Source organism: Thalassophryne amazonica, chromosome 19 (assembly GCF_902500255.1).
Source record: "Thalassophryne amazonica chromosome 19, fThaAma1.1, whole genome shotgun sequence".
NCBI lineage: Eukaryota > Metazoa > Chordata > Actinopteri > Batrachoidiformes > Batrachoididae > Thalassophryne > Thalassophryne amazonica.
Window position 1 is genome coordinate 30,349,853 of NC_047121.1, and position 15,580 is coordinate 30,365,432.

At 42.1% G+C, this 15,580-nt stretch overlaps 1 protein-coding gene across 1 annotated transcript in view; it reads left to right on the plus strand.

Annotated features, from left to right (window-relative positions):
* Positions 1-234: 234 nt before the first annotated feature.
* The window catches only part of cpxm1a (carboxypeptidase X (M14 family), member 1a), a 29,628-nt gene continuing 14,282 nt past the window's right edge, over positions 235-15,580 (plus strand). The window contains exons 1-7 of the mRNA XM_034160021.1: positions 235-603; positions 6,352-6,461; positions 8,995-9,134; positions 9,365-9,449; positions 12,530-12,680; positions 14,110-14,198; positions 14,383-14,506. Of these exons, the coding sequence (XP_034015912.1) occupies positions 351-603; positions 6,352-6,461; positions 8,995-9,134; positions 9,365-9,449; positions 12,530-12,680; positions 14,110-14,198; positions 14,383-14,506 (952 nt within the window). The 5' untranslated portion in view covers positions 235-350. The remainder of the gene's footprint in view (positions 604-6,351; positions 6,462-8,994; positions 9,135-9,364; positions 9,450-12,529; positions 12,681-14,109; positions 14,199-14,382; positions 14,507-15,580) is intronic.

Here is a 15,580-nt window from a genome sequence, read left to right on the forward strand (position 1 = left end):
GGGCAAGTGACTGTATTGGTAAATGTAATTGCCAAAACAGCTGTTTTCCAAGCTTGTCTTGGTCAACTATTTAACACTCTCTGGTGGATGTTAACAACAAAAGAATACATTGTTTTTCCTAGTTAATTTTTTTTTTATTCGATGGCAATTTGGACCATGTAGGTGAACTATAAGGGCCTCATCCGGCCCGCGGGCCTCCAGTTGTCAATAACTGGGCTTGCTGCTTTTAGGGGGAGGTGGGCTTGAGGAGGAGGAGGAGGAGAAGAGTTGTGGATGGAGGTTCTGACTGTCACCTCCTCGTTAAAAAGTGCTCGTCGTGTTTTTCCCCCTCGCAGACAAAGAACAGCAGCATGTTGAAGTGCGCGCGCGCGTGGGCTGCCGTCGCCGCGCTGCTCCTGCTGGGAGCTTCGAACGGAACCGAACCACCGACTCAAAGCTCCCCGGCAGCCTCCAGCAACACGACGTTCAGCGGCACCGCGTCCGCCTCCGTGGAGCTGCTCCACCAGAGCCGCGGGCCCACGAAGGCACCACCAGAACCCCACGGCAGCAGAGAGCCGAACCGCCAGGCTCAGGAAGGAGAAACAACCCGCAAAAATCAGCCGGGTAGGACAAAAAACACACACAAAGTTATTAATGTGCAACAAGACAAAGAGTCTTGAGTTGCAAACCGAGACTGAAATTAGTGGTTATTTTCACAGCTGATGAATGTTTGATTATATCATAAGAAAGAGAGGAAAAAAAAAAAGACTAAGTGGAACAAATATTAAGAAGTCGTGTCATAATAAAAATAAAGAGACATAGAACCATGTCGTCATATTTGAGAAGCTTTAACAAGGCAATGTTTTCTTTTTCTTCTTGAATACATAACTTAAAGTTGACGTTTTTCATTTTTATAGATATGTTTGAGTTTTCATGTTAAACCTCCTTCAAATCTTAGACTTCTTTGTCAAAACAGCTCTGTTCTTTGTAAAACTAAAGCAGAAATGGCTCATTTTAGACCAGTGTGACATATGTCACGGATGTCCATATCTCAGTTCCTCCTGGTTGATGTGAGACACGCCCACTGAGCCCATCTGCACTGTGTGTGACTCCGGGATTAAGCACCTTGCCCAAGGGCGCTTAATGATTTTTCGGTCAGGCTGGGGTTTGAACCGAGGATCCTCTGGTCTGAGGCCCAGCACTTAACCACTAGACCACCACATCATATATTACATATTTATTTATTTCGGAAAGCACGATGGATTAGTGGTTAGCACTGTTGCCTCACAGCAAGAAGGTTATAGGATCGATTCCCACCTATGGCCTTTCTGTGTGGAGTTTGCATGTTCTCCCCGTGTTTGCGTGGGTCGTCTCCAGGTGACATCCAAAGACATGAAGGTTAGGTGGATTGAAAACTTTAAGTTGTCCGTAGGTGTGCGTGTGAATGTGTTTGTTTGTCCATATGTGGCGTCCTGTTGAGGGAGAACCCCACCTCACGCTCTCTGACTGCTGGGATAGACTCCACCCCCCACCCCTCCCTATGACCTTAAATGGAGTGAGCAGGCACAGAAAATGGGTTGATATTTATGTATTTCATAATACTCTGTTGGAGTTATGTAACTGAGTGCATTTTTTTTACTTATTGCCATCTTTATTTATTTGAAACAACTATCTAAAATTTATTTGTATACACACTCACCACCCACTTTATTAGGTACACTTTGCTAGTACCGGGTTGGACCCTGTTTGCCTTCAGAACTGCCTCAGTTCTTCATGTCACAGATTTAACAAGGTGTTGGAAACAGTCCTCAGAAATGTCGGTCCATATTGACATGACATCATCACACAGTCACCCATTCAACCAGTCTGCCCATTCTTGTGTGACCTCTGACATGTCATACACACAACTGCCACTCACAACAACGCTGATTAGCTATTGGTGTCAACAAGCAGTTGAACAGGAGTACCTCATAAAGTGGCTGGTGAAAGTGTATGTGTGTACGTGTGTATCGGCTACGCCTCGTCCAATATAACTTTTCTTCATCCAGTATTTCTCTATGTTGGACTCCTTACCGTTCACTCAACAAAAATATAAACGCAACACTTTTGGTTTTGCTCCCATTTTGTATGAGATGAACTCAAAGATCTAAAACTTTTTCCACATACACAATATCACCATTTCCCTCAAATATTGTTCACAAACCAGTCTAAATCTGTGATAGTGAGCACTTCTCCTTTGCTGAGATAATCCATCCCACCTCACAGGTGTGCCATATCAAGATGCTGATTAGACACCATGATTAGTGCACAGGTGTGCCTTAGACTGCCCACAATAAAAGGCCACTCTGAAAGATGCAGTTTTATCACACAGCACAATGCCACAGATGTCGCAAGATTTGAGGGAGCGTGCAGTTGGCATGCTGACAGCAGGAATGTCAACCAGAGCTGTTGCTCGTGTATTGAATGTTCATTTCTGTACCATAAGCCGTCTCCAAAGGCGTTTCAGAGAATTTGGCAGTACATCCAACCAGCCTCACAACCGCAGACCACGTGTAACCACACCAGCCCAGGACCTCCACATCCAGCATGTTCACCTCCAAGATCGTCTGAGACCAGCCACTCGGACAGCTGCTGATCGGTTTGCATAACCAAAGAATTTCTGCACAAACTGTCAGAAACCGTCTCAGGGAAGCTCATCTGCATGCTCGTCGTCCTCATCGGGGTCATCGGTTTGTCGTTGTAACCGACTTGAGAGGGCAAATGCTCACATTCGCTGGCATTTGGCACGTTGGAGAGGTGTTCTCTTCACGGATGAATCCCGGTTCACACTGTTCAGGGCAGATGGCAGACAGCGTGTGTGGCGTCGTGTGGGTGAGCGGTTTTCTGATGTCAGTGTTGTGGATCGAGTGGCCCATGGTGGCGGTGGGGTTATGGTATGGGCAGGCGTCTGTTATGGACGAAGAACACAGGTGCATTTTATTGATGGCATTTTGAATGCACAGAGATACCGTGACGAGATCCTGAGGCCCATTGTTGTGCCATACATCCAAGAACATCACGTCATGTTGCAGCAGGATAATGCACGGCCCCATGTTGCAAGGATCTGTACACAATTCTTGGAAGCTGAAAATGTCCCAGTTCTTGCATGGCCGGCATACTCACCGGACATGTCACCCATTGAGCATGTTTGGGATGCTCTGGACCGGCGTATACGACAGCGTGTACCAGTTCCTGCCAATATCCAGCAACTTCGCACAGCCATTGAAGAGGAGTGGACCAACATTCCACAGGCCACAATTGACAACCTGATCAACTCTATGCGAAGGAGATGTGTTGCACTGCATGAGGCAAATGGTGGTCACACCAGATACTGACTGGTATCCCCCCCAATAAAACAAAACTGCACCTTTCAGAGTGGCCTTTTATTGTGGGCAGTCTAAGGCACACCTGTGCACTAATCGTGGTGTCTAATCAGCATCTTGATATGGCACACCTGTGAGGTGGGATGGATTATCTCAGCAAAGGAGAAGTGCTCACTATCACAGATTTAGACTGGTTTGTGAACAATATTTGAGGGAAATGGTGATATTGTGTATGTGGAAAAAGTTTTAGATCTTTGAGTTCATCTCATACAAAATGGGAGCAAAACCAAAAGTGTTGCGTTTATATTTTTGTTGAGTGTATATATGACGGACATGAACTAACAACTGTCCACTGTGATTCACGTGTGTCTGCTTGCTGTCCTCACGTGGACATACGTAAAAACACATGTCACTGTTGTAATGGGCTGCAGCAAGTGTGTGCATGGCGTGCACATTGACAGGCTACCCCAGGTGAAATGGACAATCAGATCATAACATGCTGCAGGCGATCTGAATGTCATGTCACCCACATGAGCTCTGTTCCACATGACGCAGTGTCTGTCCTGCGGTGTGCTGTCCACAAGACACACGCGTGGGGCTGGCTGGACACACCGCCAGCAGATGTGGAGATGATTGATTTCATGACTGTACATTTGTGATCATGGGTCGTCTACAGAGGAACAGACGGTTCATACTTTACTGGTGCCGTCTTTGGTGTGATGAGTATCTTTGGTTGTCAAAGATGCACCAAAAAATATTTGTCTGGGTTTTTTTTCCTCATACATTTATGCCTTTAATTTCTGTTAAATTCAGAATTTTCTCAGAATATTACTTCCCAGTTCTGTAACACACACACACACACACACACACACACACACACACACACACACACACACACACACACACACACACACACACACACACACACACACACAGTGTTGCACTAGACTGTAATTGATCTTCCTGTTAATTCTTGAGCATAATGTATTCTGTATTTTTCACTGCTGATTTTTAAGACAACGCGTACGAGCATTCAGTGGTCAGTTGTTGTTCTGTGGACAGAAAATGTGTGTTTTTACACAATACGATAGACATAAACATGTGCTTATTTCAGTTTGTTATACATAATTATGTCACTGTTCACATGAATTATGCAGAAATTAATCTGTGGTAAATGTTTTAACTTTAAAGAAATTCTGAAGTATATACGTATTCTCATCTTTGATGTTATTTTTTTGTATTTATGTATTTTATAAATCATTTATGATTCTTTTGCAAGAGATCATTATTTCTTCCATGCAGTTGTTGACTTTTCATGCTGTCATGATACTCATTTCCGCAAATGATATCAGTGATATAATTTGATACAGATGCCACAATACCATGTCATGCATTGTTCCACTCCAACTTTTTACCCAAAATATGCATTCAGTCTGTCCGACATGCCTTTTTGTTGTTGCTCTTGATATAGCAGCTGTGTGTGTGTTTTATTTTATTTTTATTTTGTTGTTGCAATGGCTGTTTATAACTTCATTTTTTTTATATATATGGAGATAGTCTCCTGGTTAAGCGTTGGACGTCAAACCAGAGGATTCTCTGTTTAAATCCCACCCTGAACAGAAAATCACAAAGGCCCCTTGGGCAAGGTCCTTAATCCCCAAGTTGCACCCAGTGTGTAGTGAGCGCCTTGCATGGCAGCATCTTGACATCGGTGTGTAAGTGTGTCTGTGTGAATGTGAGGCATAATTGTAAAGTGCTTTGAGTGTCTGATGCACATGGAAAAGCGCTATATAAATGCATTTCATCATACTTGTATTCTCTGCTTGATAAGAGGGATTCAGCAAAAATTCGGTGTTTTTTTTATGGTGTGTGTGGGTTTTTTTTATGTCAATGTCCTTCTTGATATCATGCATTTTACTGCACCTTTTACAGGACAACAATGGTAGTAGCTCAGTGGTAAAGTTTCTGGTTGGCAGTCAGAGCTTTTGGAAAGTGCAGGTTTGAATCCTGTGGGTGGCATGTATTTTTTTTTATTTTCACAGCAGCTGTGTGATGTGGTTACACATGATGCAGCTGCTCGCACTATGTTCCCACGTACAGGAAACGGTCACAGCGGCATTGTGCACGCCTGCCCGTCAGTTCAATGTTTTCTTGGTTCGCTCATACGAGCTGTTCCGCCGTGATTTGCTCTGATTTGCACTTAGTCGTACGATGTGTGAAGGGGCCCTTAACAGGGTTTACCTGTACCTGTATTAGATTGCTGAAAACAAGTGCCTTTATAATAATGAGTTTTCAAAGTGCTTGTGATTTATATTTGAGTTGAGCTTTGAATCAAGTTGTTGATTTAACATATTCATGATGAGTTTAAACATTGTAGTACTTGCCATATTTTCTTTACAGAAATCCCAATGATTTGTTGGTGCCTATTCGAAATAAGGTGGAAAAACCAAATCAAATCCACATTATCTTAAATTAATTATGCTCCATATCTTGGTTTCATGTGGATAGATAATATTAAAGCAAGTACATTTCTTTGATTTATAGATGTTAGACTGGAAACAGGCCTTAGGATGAGCTGAAAGTGAACAAAACTAGTTGTGATTGATGGGACCAGGGACAGAACATACCCTACAGCTGCAGCGCTTGTCCTCCCTGCTCTGTTAAATATTCCACTTTTCCACTCTCTCCCTCTGTTGGCCTTCAACTTGTCTCGAATTTCATCCAAACTCTCCATGGATTCACTTATCTGCAGTCCATATTTGCTTCTTTCTGCCAGACAACAGAAGGAGGAGGAGGTATCCAAACCTCCAGTGAACTGACAAAAATTGGGAATTCCAAATAAGTGGGGAACATGAAGACTCATATTACATGAGCTTACTCAGCATAAGCAGAGAGTTTAACCCTCAGCCGCCTGCTCAGACCTGCTCCTGCAGAGATCTGCATCTCCACACAGGCACAGTCCTGAAGCAGATTTGATCTTTTTGGTTGGTTGGTTTGTTCTGTCCTGCAGACTGTCCTCCTCTGGGCCTGGAGTCCCTGCGAGTTGATGACAGCCAGATCCAAGCTTCTTCCTACCAGCGGAGCGGTCTGGGCCCTCACAGGGGACGGCTGAATATTCAGGTCTGACTCGTCATCATCGTGGATCAGAGTCTTTTCAAAAGCTAAAAACCCAGAAGAACTAAAGCATCAGTTGCCCCACACATGTTGCTTCTGCTGTGCTCATATTGTTTGATGTATAAATGCACCAAATAGCTCCTGCTGAGGTTTCTCAGATGACTATAAATATATGCAAATACTGTGGGCCTGCAATGATTTTTTTAATATTTTCTCAACGGATTATTTAGCTTTTTTCTAAAATACTTTTATAGTTCATTCTGACTCTTGAAAAGCAGTAAATGTTTGATATTTTTCCTTACTTTGTAATTAGTAAAAATAAAACATTATAGGAATGTTTTGCTTCAATAACAGTGATCGGTATCGTCCTCTGTCAAGGTATTCTTTGATTGATCAGTGTCACATATATTAAACATGAGTCTCACACAGATCAGTCCACGTTCTGTCTCGCTCTCCTTCATAAGCTCAGTGCCAGTGGAGCTAACAGTCACCTTTCTATCAGTGCTTTCTGCTCACTCATCAACAGTGATGTGGTACACAGTTTAAAAGCATATTTATGCTCTGTTTCACTTAACATATGCACCAAGTCAGTTTCTGATGGATTGTTCATACGAGGTGCCTTCAATAAGTTTTGAGACTTTTTTCGTAGGGACACTTTTTTCGTCGGACAAGCATGAAACTCTAGTCCCCTTCAAAGTACCCCCCTCCAGATGCAATGCACTTGTTGTATCGTTCCAACAACTTCTGGAAGGTCCCCTGGAAGTCCTCTGGTGTGAACGTGTCCACGACCCTTGTCACAGCCTCTTTCATCTCCTCACTGGTTTCAAAAAGACTGCCTCTAAGGTTTTCCTTGAGCTTGGGGAACAACCAAAAGTCACAGGGAGCAAGGTCTGGACTGTAGGGACGGTGAGGAACTGTCTTGATGTCCATCTTGGTCAAATGGTTGGAAACACGGATGGAGTTGTGGACTGGTGCATTGTCCTGAACTTTGCACAAGTCTTCGGCATGTTCAGTTCATCATGAATAACTGTGTGCACAGTTCCCACACTGGCTTCAAACTCTACACTTATTGTCTCTATTGACACTCAGCGGTCCTCATCCATAAAAGTACGAATTTTCCCTGCCAGCTCCGGTGTTCTGACTTCCCCCCCTCCCACACCTCTCATCGTTTCTCACAGACTCTCTGCCACCCTTAAACTTTTTGTGCCAACGAAACACTGACGCTCTGCCCATGCAATTTAATCCATAAGCAGTCTGAAGCAGTTCATAAGTATGTGTAGCGTTCTTTCCGAGCTTAACACAAAATTTTATAGCGTATCACTCTTCCAAAGTGTCCCCCCGTCCCGACTGCATTTTGCAAAAAAGTCAGCTGTGACGAGCGTGATTTAGTAGGGTCCGCTTAACGTCCACATACAGCCGTCTCTTTCAACCTGGAATAAGAAAAATTGGTAGATTATCTCCTTAGACATATGGTAATGACATATCAAAATTACAAGAGTGTGGGATGATTTTAACTGCCCCTACGAAAAAAGTCTCAAAACTTATTGAATGCAACTCATATGTACGTATACTTCTTGCCAACTAGTCAGGTAGCACTTTTCATGTGAATACACAAGTTTTGCTTGTCATCTTGTCGGCACTGTGCAGGCCTGTAGCCAAAAGAGTGAGGGGTCAGAAACCCCTCCCCCACACACACTTTTGAACACATACTTCGAATACAGTTTTGAAAATCATAATAATGAAATTGAATGTATTTTTAAACACAGCTCCCATTCTTGCAGCTGTGTCCAAGTACATTATCTAGGAAAAGAGAAGTATTGATTAGGTACTCTGTATCGGGAGATACTCAATAAGAAATGACTTGATCAGGATCAGGGGCAAAAAAAAATTGATTGGAACAACCCTATAAATTTAGCACATTGACATTAACTGCTTCAGAAAAAGGGCCAACTGAATGTACTAGATTAGATTTATAAAGGCTTAACCTATATAAAACTATAACCGGTTTCTGAATTGGTTGAAAATTTTGATTTTATGATATAAGGCAAAGGTAAAATAAACAGATAAAGCACAGATATTCAGACAATAGATAATAGATCCTGATTTCCATCAAAATTGAATAAAGTTTTTCCTGAGCCAAAGTCCACCTCTCTACAAAATATTGTCATAATCCATCCTTCGTTCTTTGAGCTATCTTTACTAAGGATATCCATTTAGAGGAACAATCACATAATCTCTATCTCTCCTCTGCTGGTGCATCAGTTTTCTTGCCTTTGATATCCGAGTTTTCTGTAGAGTTCAGACTCATTTTTTATGGAGTTGCTTGATTACAAAGTAAAACAGTGGGTTCAGTGCTGAGCCGATGGCGCACACGACTCCCTGCTTGAAGTCTGCAGTCTGACTGCACTTATCTCACTATCAGGTCACTATGACAGACAATGCTCAATGATGAGTCAGAACTTTTAAGCAAAGTTTTTGTTTAAAAAATTCTACAATTGACAAAAACAAATAAACAAAACCATGTGACATGTCATTGTAGTCTGGCATTGAGGATGGCGACCTGTATGATGGTGCATGGTGTGCAGGGTACAAGGACCAGGACCAGTGGCTGGAGGTGGATGCCATCGACCTGATATTGTTCACCGGAGTCATCTTGCAGGGCCGTAATTCCATCTGGAGGTCAGGTAGTATCTGGATCAAAATCTGAAGTGTTTAAATATCCACCCTCTGAAAGCAGAGATGACAGGCTGGACTGGGCTGAGTAGGGATAGGTTTTTTCTGATAAATATATTGTTTTGAAATGATCTCTTAATTTTGGATATGATGTTTAGCTTTTTTTCCTAGGGATTTCACATTTTATATTGATCAATGGTAGAAGCAATGATCTGACTCACTGGTGGCTATTACAGCTGGGACTGGGTTGAAACCTACAAAGTGCAGCTGAGCAACGACTCGGTCAACTGGGTAACCTGCAGAAATGGAACAGAAGAAGCGGTAAGAAGATTTGCAAGAAAATGACTACAAAAAAGAGACATAGTCACCAAAGTGTGGTTAACAAAATGAAACATGCAATAATAATGCTTAAGGTAAGGCTGCATCAAACAAATTAAAACAAGAATTGATCAAAGTTGTGCTCAATATAACTGAAGATTTGATCTTTTTTTTTTTTTTTTTTTTTTTTTTTTTAACATTCACTTGTGTCAGTTTTTTGTCCCACCACCACCACATTTTGTCAGTATAACATAATATACTGTTGCATTTTTGTAAAAACTTAGTTACCACTTTGAAAGAAATTAGATTTACAACCTGTTTATGTTTGAATGTTAGTTAGCAGGAAATCGAAACCGGTGTCGCAAACCGAACGGTCCCCCTAAAAATCGGTTCCCCCTGATGACGCAGTTCATGGATTATGACCTTGTTTCTGCTTCAAACTGCACACCAGTCAACATCTATCTCAGCGATAGATTTCTGAAGCTTTGTACAGCACAATTGCCACATAAATTCAGCATTATTTCATCATAAAAGGCAGCAGAAGTGATCAGAGCGCCGCGGCTAAACAAGCTGGTAGCTGATGTGTTCACTGCGCGATGGACATTTCAGAGTTTCATGGAATTTCGCCTCATTTCTGCTTAAAACTGACTTTAGAATGATTTAAGAGGTTTTACCTTTATTATCTGATGGTTAATAATCCCATTAATCCATTTGATTGCTTTGGGTGAAGAGACTGTCTCAGACGTGCTGCTGTGGTCTGAAATGACGCATGTGCAGATGCAAAAGGCAGACTGATTTTTAGGGGCGGACCGTTCAGTCTGCGACACCGGTAATTATCTTTTTGGAAATTGAATTAAAAATTAGTTCATGCAAACAAGTGAACCATTTTATTGGGGATCTGCTGATTGTCAAAGCACTGAATTTTCTTTATTACTATTTTTGTTAGTAGTTTAGTAAGGATGAAGTGAGGACAGCTATGAAGAGTGGAAAGGCAGTTGGACCAGATGACATATCAATGGAGGAATGGAAATGTTTAGGAGTGAGGGCAGGAGAGTTTTTATTCAGATTGTTTCTTAAATTCGTGGAAGGTAAGAGAAGAAGTGTATTGGCTATGATTTTTAAGAATAAGGGTGAAGTGCAGAGCTGCAGTAACTACAGAGGCATAAAGTTGGTGAGCTACAGCATGTAGTTATTGGGAAAGAGTAGTGGAAGCTTCGCTTAGAAAAGAGGTGAAGATCTGTGAGCAGCAGTATGATTTCATGCTGAAAAAGAGCACTATGGGTGCAATGTTTGCTCTGAGAGTACTGATAGAGAAGTATAGAAAAGGTCAGAAAGAATTGCATTGTTTGGACATGTGCAGAGGAGGGATCCAGGTTATACAGGGAGAAGGATGTTGAGGAAGGAGCCACCAGACAGGAGGGAGGCCACATAGGTTTATAATCTGCTGAGGGAGGACATGCAGGTGGTTGGTGTGACAAAGGAAAACAGAGGTGGGAGTAAGTCACCATCAAGTCATTTTTAAGTCATGAATCAGCAAGTCCCAAGTCAAGTCTCATGACCACCAATTGTTTGCAAGCTGACTTGAGATTTGATTTGGGACTTGCAGATTGATGACTTGACAATGACTTACTCCCACCTCTGGAGGAAGATGGGTGTTGAACCCCTAATGGGAGCAGTCGAAAGAAGAGAAGGAGATTATTATAGTTAGTTTGTTGGGGAGTTAGTACTTAGTTTTTGTTTTGTTTTAATTTGGTTTGACCAGAACCAATGGTTCAGATTTTGTAGAAATATATTTTTTTAAATTTACAGTTTTGAAATCAAGTATTTTTGAACATTTTAAATATACTCAACAAAAATATAAACGCAACACTTTTGGTTTTGCTCCCATTTTGTATGAGATGAACTGAAAGATCTAAAACTTTTTCCACATACACAATATCACCATTTCCCTCAAATATTGTTCACAAACCAGTTTAAATCTGAGATAGTGAGCACTTCTCCTGTGCTGAGATAATCCATCCCACCTCACAGGTGTGCCATACCAAGATGCTGATTAGACACCATGATTAGTGCACAGGTGTGCCTTAGACTGCCCACAATAAAAGGCCACTCTGAAAGGTGCAGTTTTGTTTTATTGGGGGGGGGATACCAGTCAGTATCTGGTGTGACCACCATTTGCCTCATGCAGTGCAACACATCTCCTTCGCATCATCCGTGAAGAGAACACCTCTCCAATGTGCCAAACGCCAGTGAATGTGAGCATTTGCCCACTCAAGTCGGTTACGACGACGAACTGGAGTCACGTCGAGACCCCGATGAGGACGACGAGCATGCAGATGAGCTTCCCTGAGACGGTTTCTGACAGTTTGTGCAGAAATTCTTTGGTTATGCAAACCGATTGTTTCAGCAGCTGTCCGAGTGGCTGGTCTCAGACGATCTTGGAGGTGAACATGCTGGATGTGGAGGTCCTGGGCTGGTGTGGTTACACGTGGTCTGCAGTTGTGAGGCTGGTTGGATGTACTGCCAAATTCTCTGAAACGACTTTGGAGACGGCTTATGGTAGAGAAATGAACATTCAATACACGAGCAACAGCTCTGGTTGACATTCCTGCTGTCAGCATGCCAATTGCACGCTCCCTCAAATCTTGCGACATCTGTGGCATTGTGCTGTGTGATAAAACTGCACCTTTCAGAGTGGCCTTTTATTGTGGGCAGTCTAAGGCACACCTGTGCACTAATCATGGTGTCTAATCAGCATCTTGGTATGGCACACCTGTGAGGTGGGATGGATTATCTCAGCAAAGGAGAAGTGCTCACTATCACAGATTTAGACTTGTTTGTGAACAATATTTGAGGGAAATGGTGATATTGTGTATGTGGAAAAAGTTTTAGATCTTTGAGTTCATCTCATACAAAATGGGAGCAAAACCAAAAGTGTTGCGTTTATATTTTTGTTGAGTGTATTTTCTTATGAATTACTGCATTTTAGTCATTAAAAAATGTATTTATGTGTATTGTCACCCAAAATACAGATTTTAAAATATTCCTGCCTACACTGTGTAATGTCACACTGAATTTTACAGATATTTGAAGGGAACCAGAATGCAGAGACTCCAGTGCTCGGACTCCTCCCTGTGCCAACTGTTGCTCGTTTTATCCGCATCAACCCACAGACCTGGAACTCCAAAGGCACCATCTGCCTCAGGGCTGAGATACTTGGCTGCAGTGTTCATGGTTGGTAAAACTACACCAGCACAGGTCAACACAGTGTGTAACTGATATACACTACACAGCATAAATGAGTACACCTCAGCAGATTTGTCAGAAAGCCATTACTTTCCTTTCAGAATCAACACTTTCTATGGACACGAGAGGATACTACAAAATACTCCTAAAAATGCAGGCAGTTGATTGCAAACAAGATTTGTTAATTTGCACACACAAAAAGTATTTTTCCTACCAGATTCAGTCAAGACCATGTTGCAAAAAATGAATACACCCCAATGAAAGTGTTCAGAAAGCTAAAAAGCATAATTTTAAGACTACAAAATCCTAATTTACACAAGTTCAACCATAGGTGAGTTTAATTATTCATTAAACAGATGAACAGCAGACAGACTTAACAATGGAAGAGAAATGCTACAAAGCCTGAGAAAGAAAATCATTTCTTTACACAAGAAAGGTGAAGGCTACAAGAAGCTCAGCAAAGCTTTACTTATTGGTCAAAACACTGTAGCATACGAGTAAGTGATACAAAATTTTGCGTCCAGGCTGTCCACGGAAGTCAACACCTCGACAGCAGCATCTTCTGATGAGGAGCTTTGAAGAACATCACCATGCAAGTTCACTGCAGTTAGCTAAAGAAGTAGAAAGCCAAACTGGGGTGACTGTTTCCCGTGACACAATATGGCGTACACCGCAGAGGAATGGCATGCATGGGTGTCATCCACGAAGGAAGCGTCTCCTAAAGCCTATGCACAAATTAACCCACCTAAAAGGCATCTCTCATCTGATCACAGAGTGATCAGAGTTGATCTGTGCGCTGACAGGACAGGGGGTGTTGCTGGCTGCCCACAGCTGTTCAGACATCTCCGGTTCTGGAGATCACAGCTGCAACACACGTCCCGTGTTTTGACGAACATGCGCATGTGTGTGGTTGCATCAGCTAGCAGCTCGTGTAGCCGCTGCGCTCTGATCGCTTCCTGTCTTTTATGATGAAATAATGCTGAATTTATGTGGAAATAATTGTTGTGCAAAAGCTTCAAGTATCTGTTGCTGAGATAGATGATGACTGGAGTGCAGTTTGAAGCAGAAACGAGGTGATAATCCGTGAACCGCAGCTAATGACGCATGCGCAGTGAAGGCAGGGCGGACTGATTTTTAGGGGGGACCGTTCAGTTGGCAACACCGGTATGCAGACTCCAGCTCCCCTCCCCTCAACCCCATGAGATGAGCCACAGTGGTGTCATCAGCAAATTTGATGATGCGGTGGCTGGGGTGAGTGGGTGTGTAGTCATTGCAGAGTTTCTGTGGAATAATGACTCAAATGTTTATTCTTGAGTGGGCTAAATGGCGAGCAGATTAAATGTGGATAAAACTTTATCCAAGTACTGTATATGATTATCTACTTTTAATTCAAAACTCATACAATGTCTCCTCACAGATCCAACCGAGCTCTTCTCTGCAGAGCAACAATCAGGATCAATGGATGGTCTGGACTTCAGACACCACAACTACAAAGAGATGAGAAAGGTGAGAGTGCAGAGGGCGGCTGAGAGGCCGCGTTTTAGCGTGATGAGTAACTTTGGCTCCCCTGGAGGTCATGCCAATGTTTTTAGTGAGATGTTTAACAGTTTGCAGATTTCCCCAGTGTTTCATTTTTAACCCCTGGAAGACTTTCAGTCCATCCAACAATTTGTCTTTTTTAATCTTGAAGCTCATGAAGGGTGTAAGCGAAGAGTGCCCAGACATCACCCGCATTTACACCATCGGGAAGAGCTACATGGGCCTCAAACTGTATGTTATGGAGATTTCAGATAATCCTGGCAAGCATGAACTTGGTAAGACAGAACCAACTCTTATTTTTTCATCTGCTTGATATAAATCCTTAAAGTCAGAATGTCCAGGTCTTAAAGAATTTATTATGCTTCTCTTGCATTGCCCTGACTTTTATCTGCAGAGGGGCACAGTTTGACATCGTCTATGTTTACACAAATTTTAAATATTGGTGTTTTCTGTCAGAGCACCACATAGGGAACAAGGAGTTTAAAGCGGGAGAGGCCTCACTTATGCAGACAAATAACAGGTTGTAACTTGACCCTGGATATGCTGCATTAAATGAGAAAGAATTCTTTGTGAGGTTTACTTCAGATGAAATGCATATTTTCATTCCCCACAAAGAGTAAACTCTGAAAACTAACAAAAATAAAGCAGAGGTAGTTTGCCATTGTCCAGAAACAAAATCACTTAGGTTTATTTATGAGTGGTTACTGTCGAGCCTTTACTTGTGACTCAACATATAAAAATTAATTTAAGTGGTTAAGTTGAGCTTGTGGCCAAATTCTTACTTATTCCTAAAGCTGATAGGGCTGGCATTACACATTTTTAGTTTTTGCTCCCACAGACCGATGGCACAAAAATGTTGCTGATATATCGAGTGCAGATTTTCAGACTATTTATTCAGATTTGTCAGTTTTCAATACTGCCAAGTTACTGTGGTGCCTCTTTATGCTGTTGCCAGTCAAGATTTACAAATATTAGATATTTTTTTTAAATCTGAGAGATTCACATCTGTTTCTGATGCAGATCTGGGCCCATTTGCACGAAGCATCCTAAGGATAAAAATAGCTCCTAGTGACATTATTCTAAGAAAAATCTTAGCCGTCCATGATTTCCAAAAACAGTTTGAAATGTGGACTCATCAGACCACAGCACACTTTTCCATTTTGTGTCTGTCCATTTCAAATGAGCTCGGCCCCAGAGAAGGCGGTGTTTCTGGATGTTGTTGATGTATGGCTTTTCCTTTGCATGGTAGAGTTTTAACTTGCACTTGTCGATGTAGCATTGAACTGTGTTAACTGTCAATGGTTTTCTGAAGTGTTCCTGAGCCCACGCGGCAAGATCCTTTACACAAT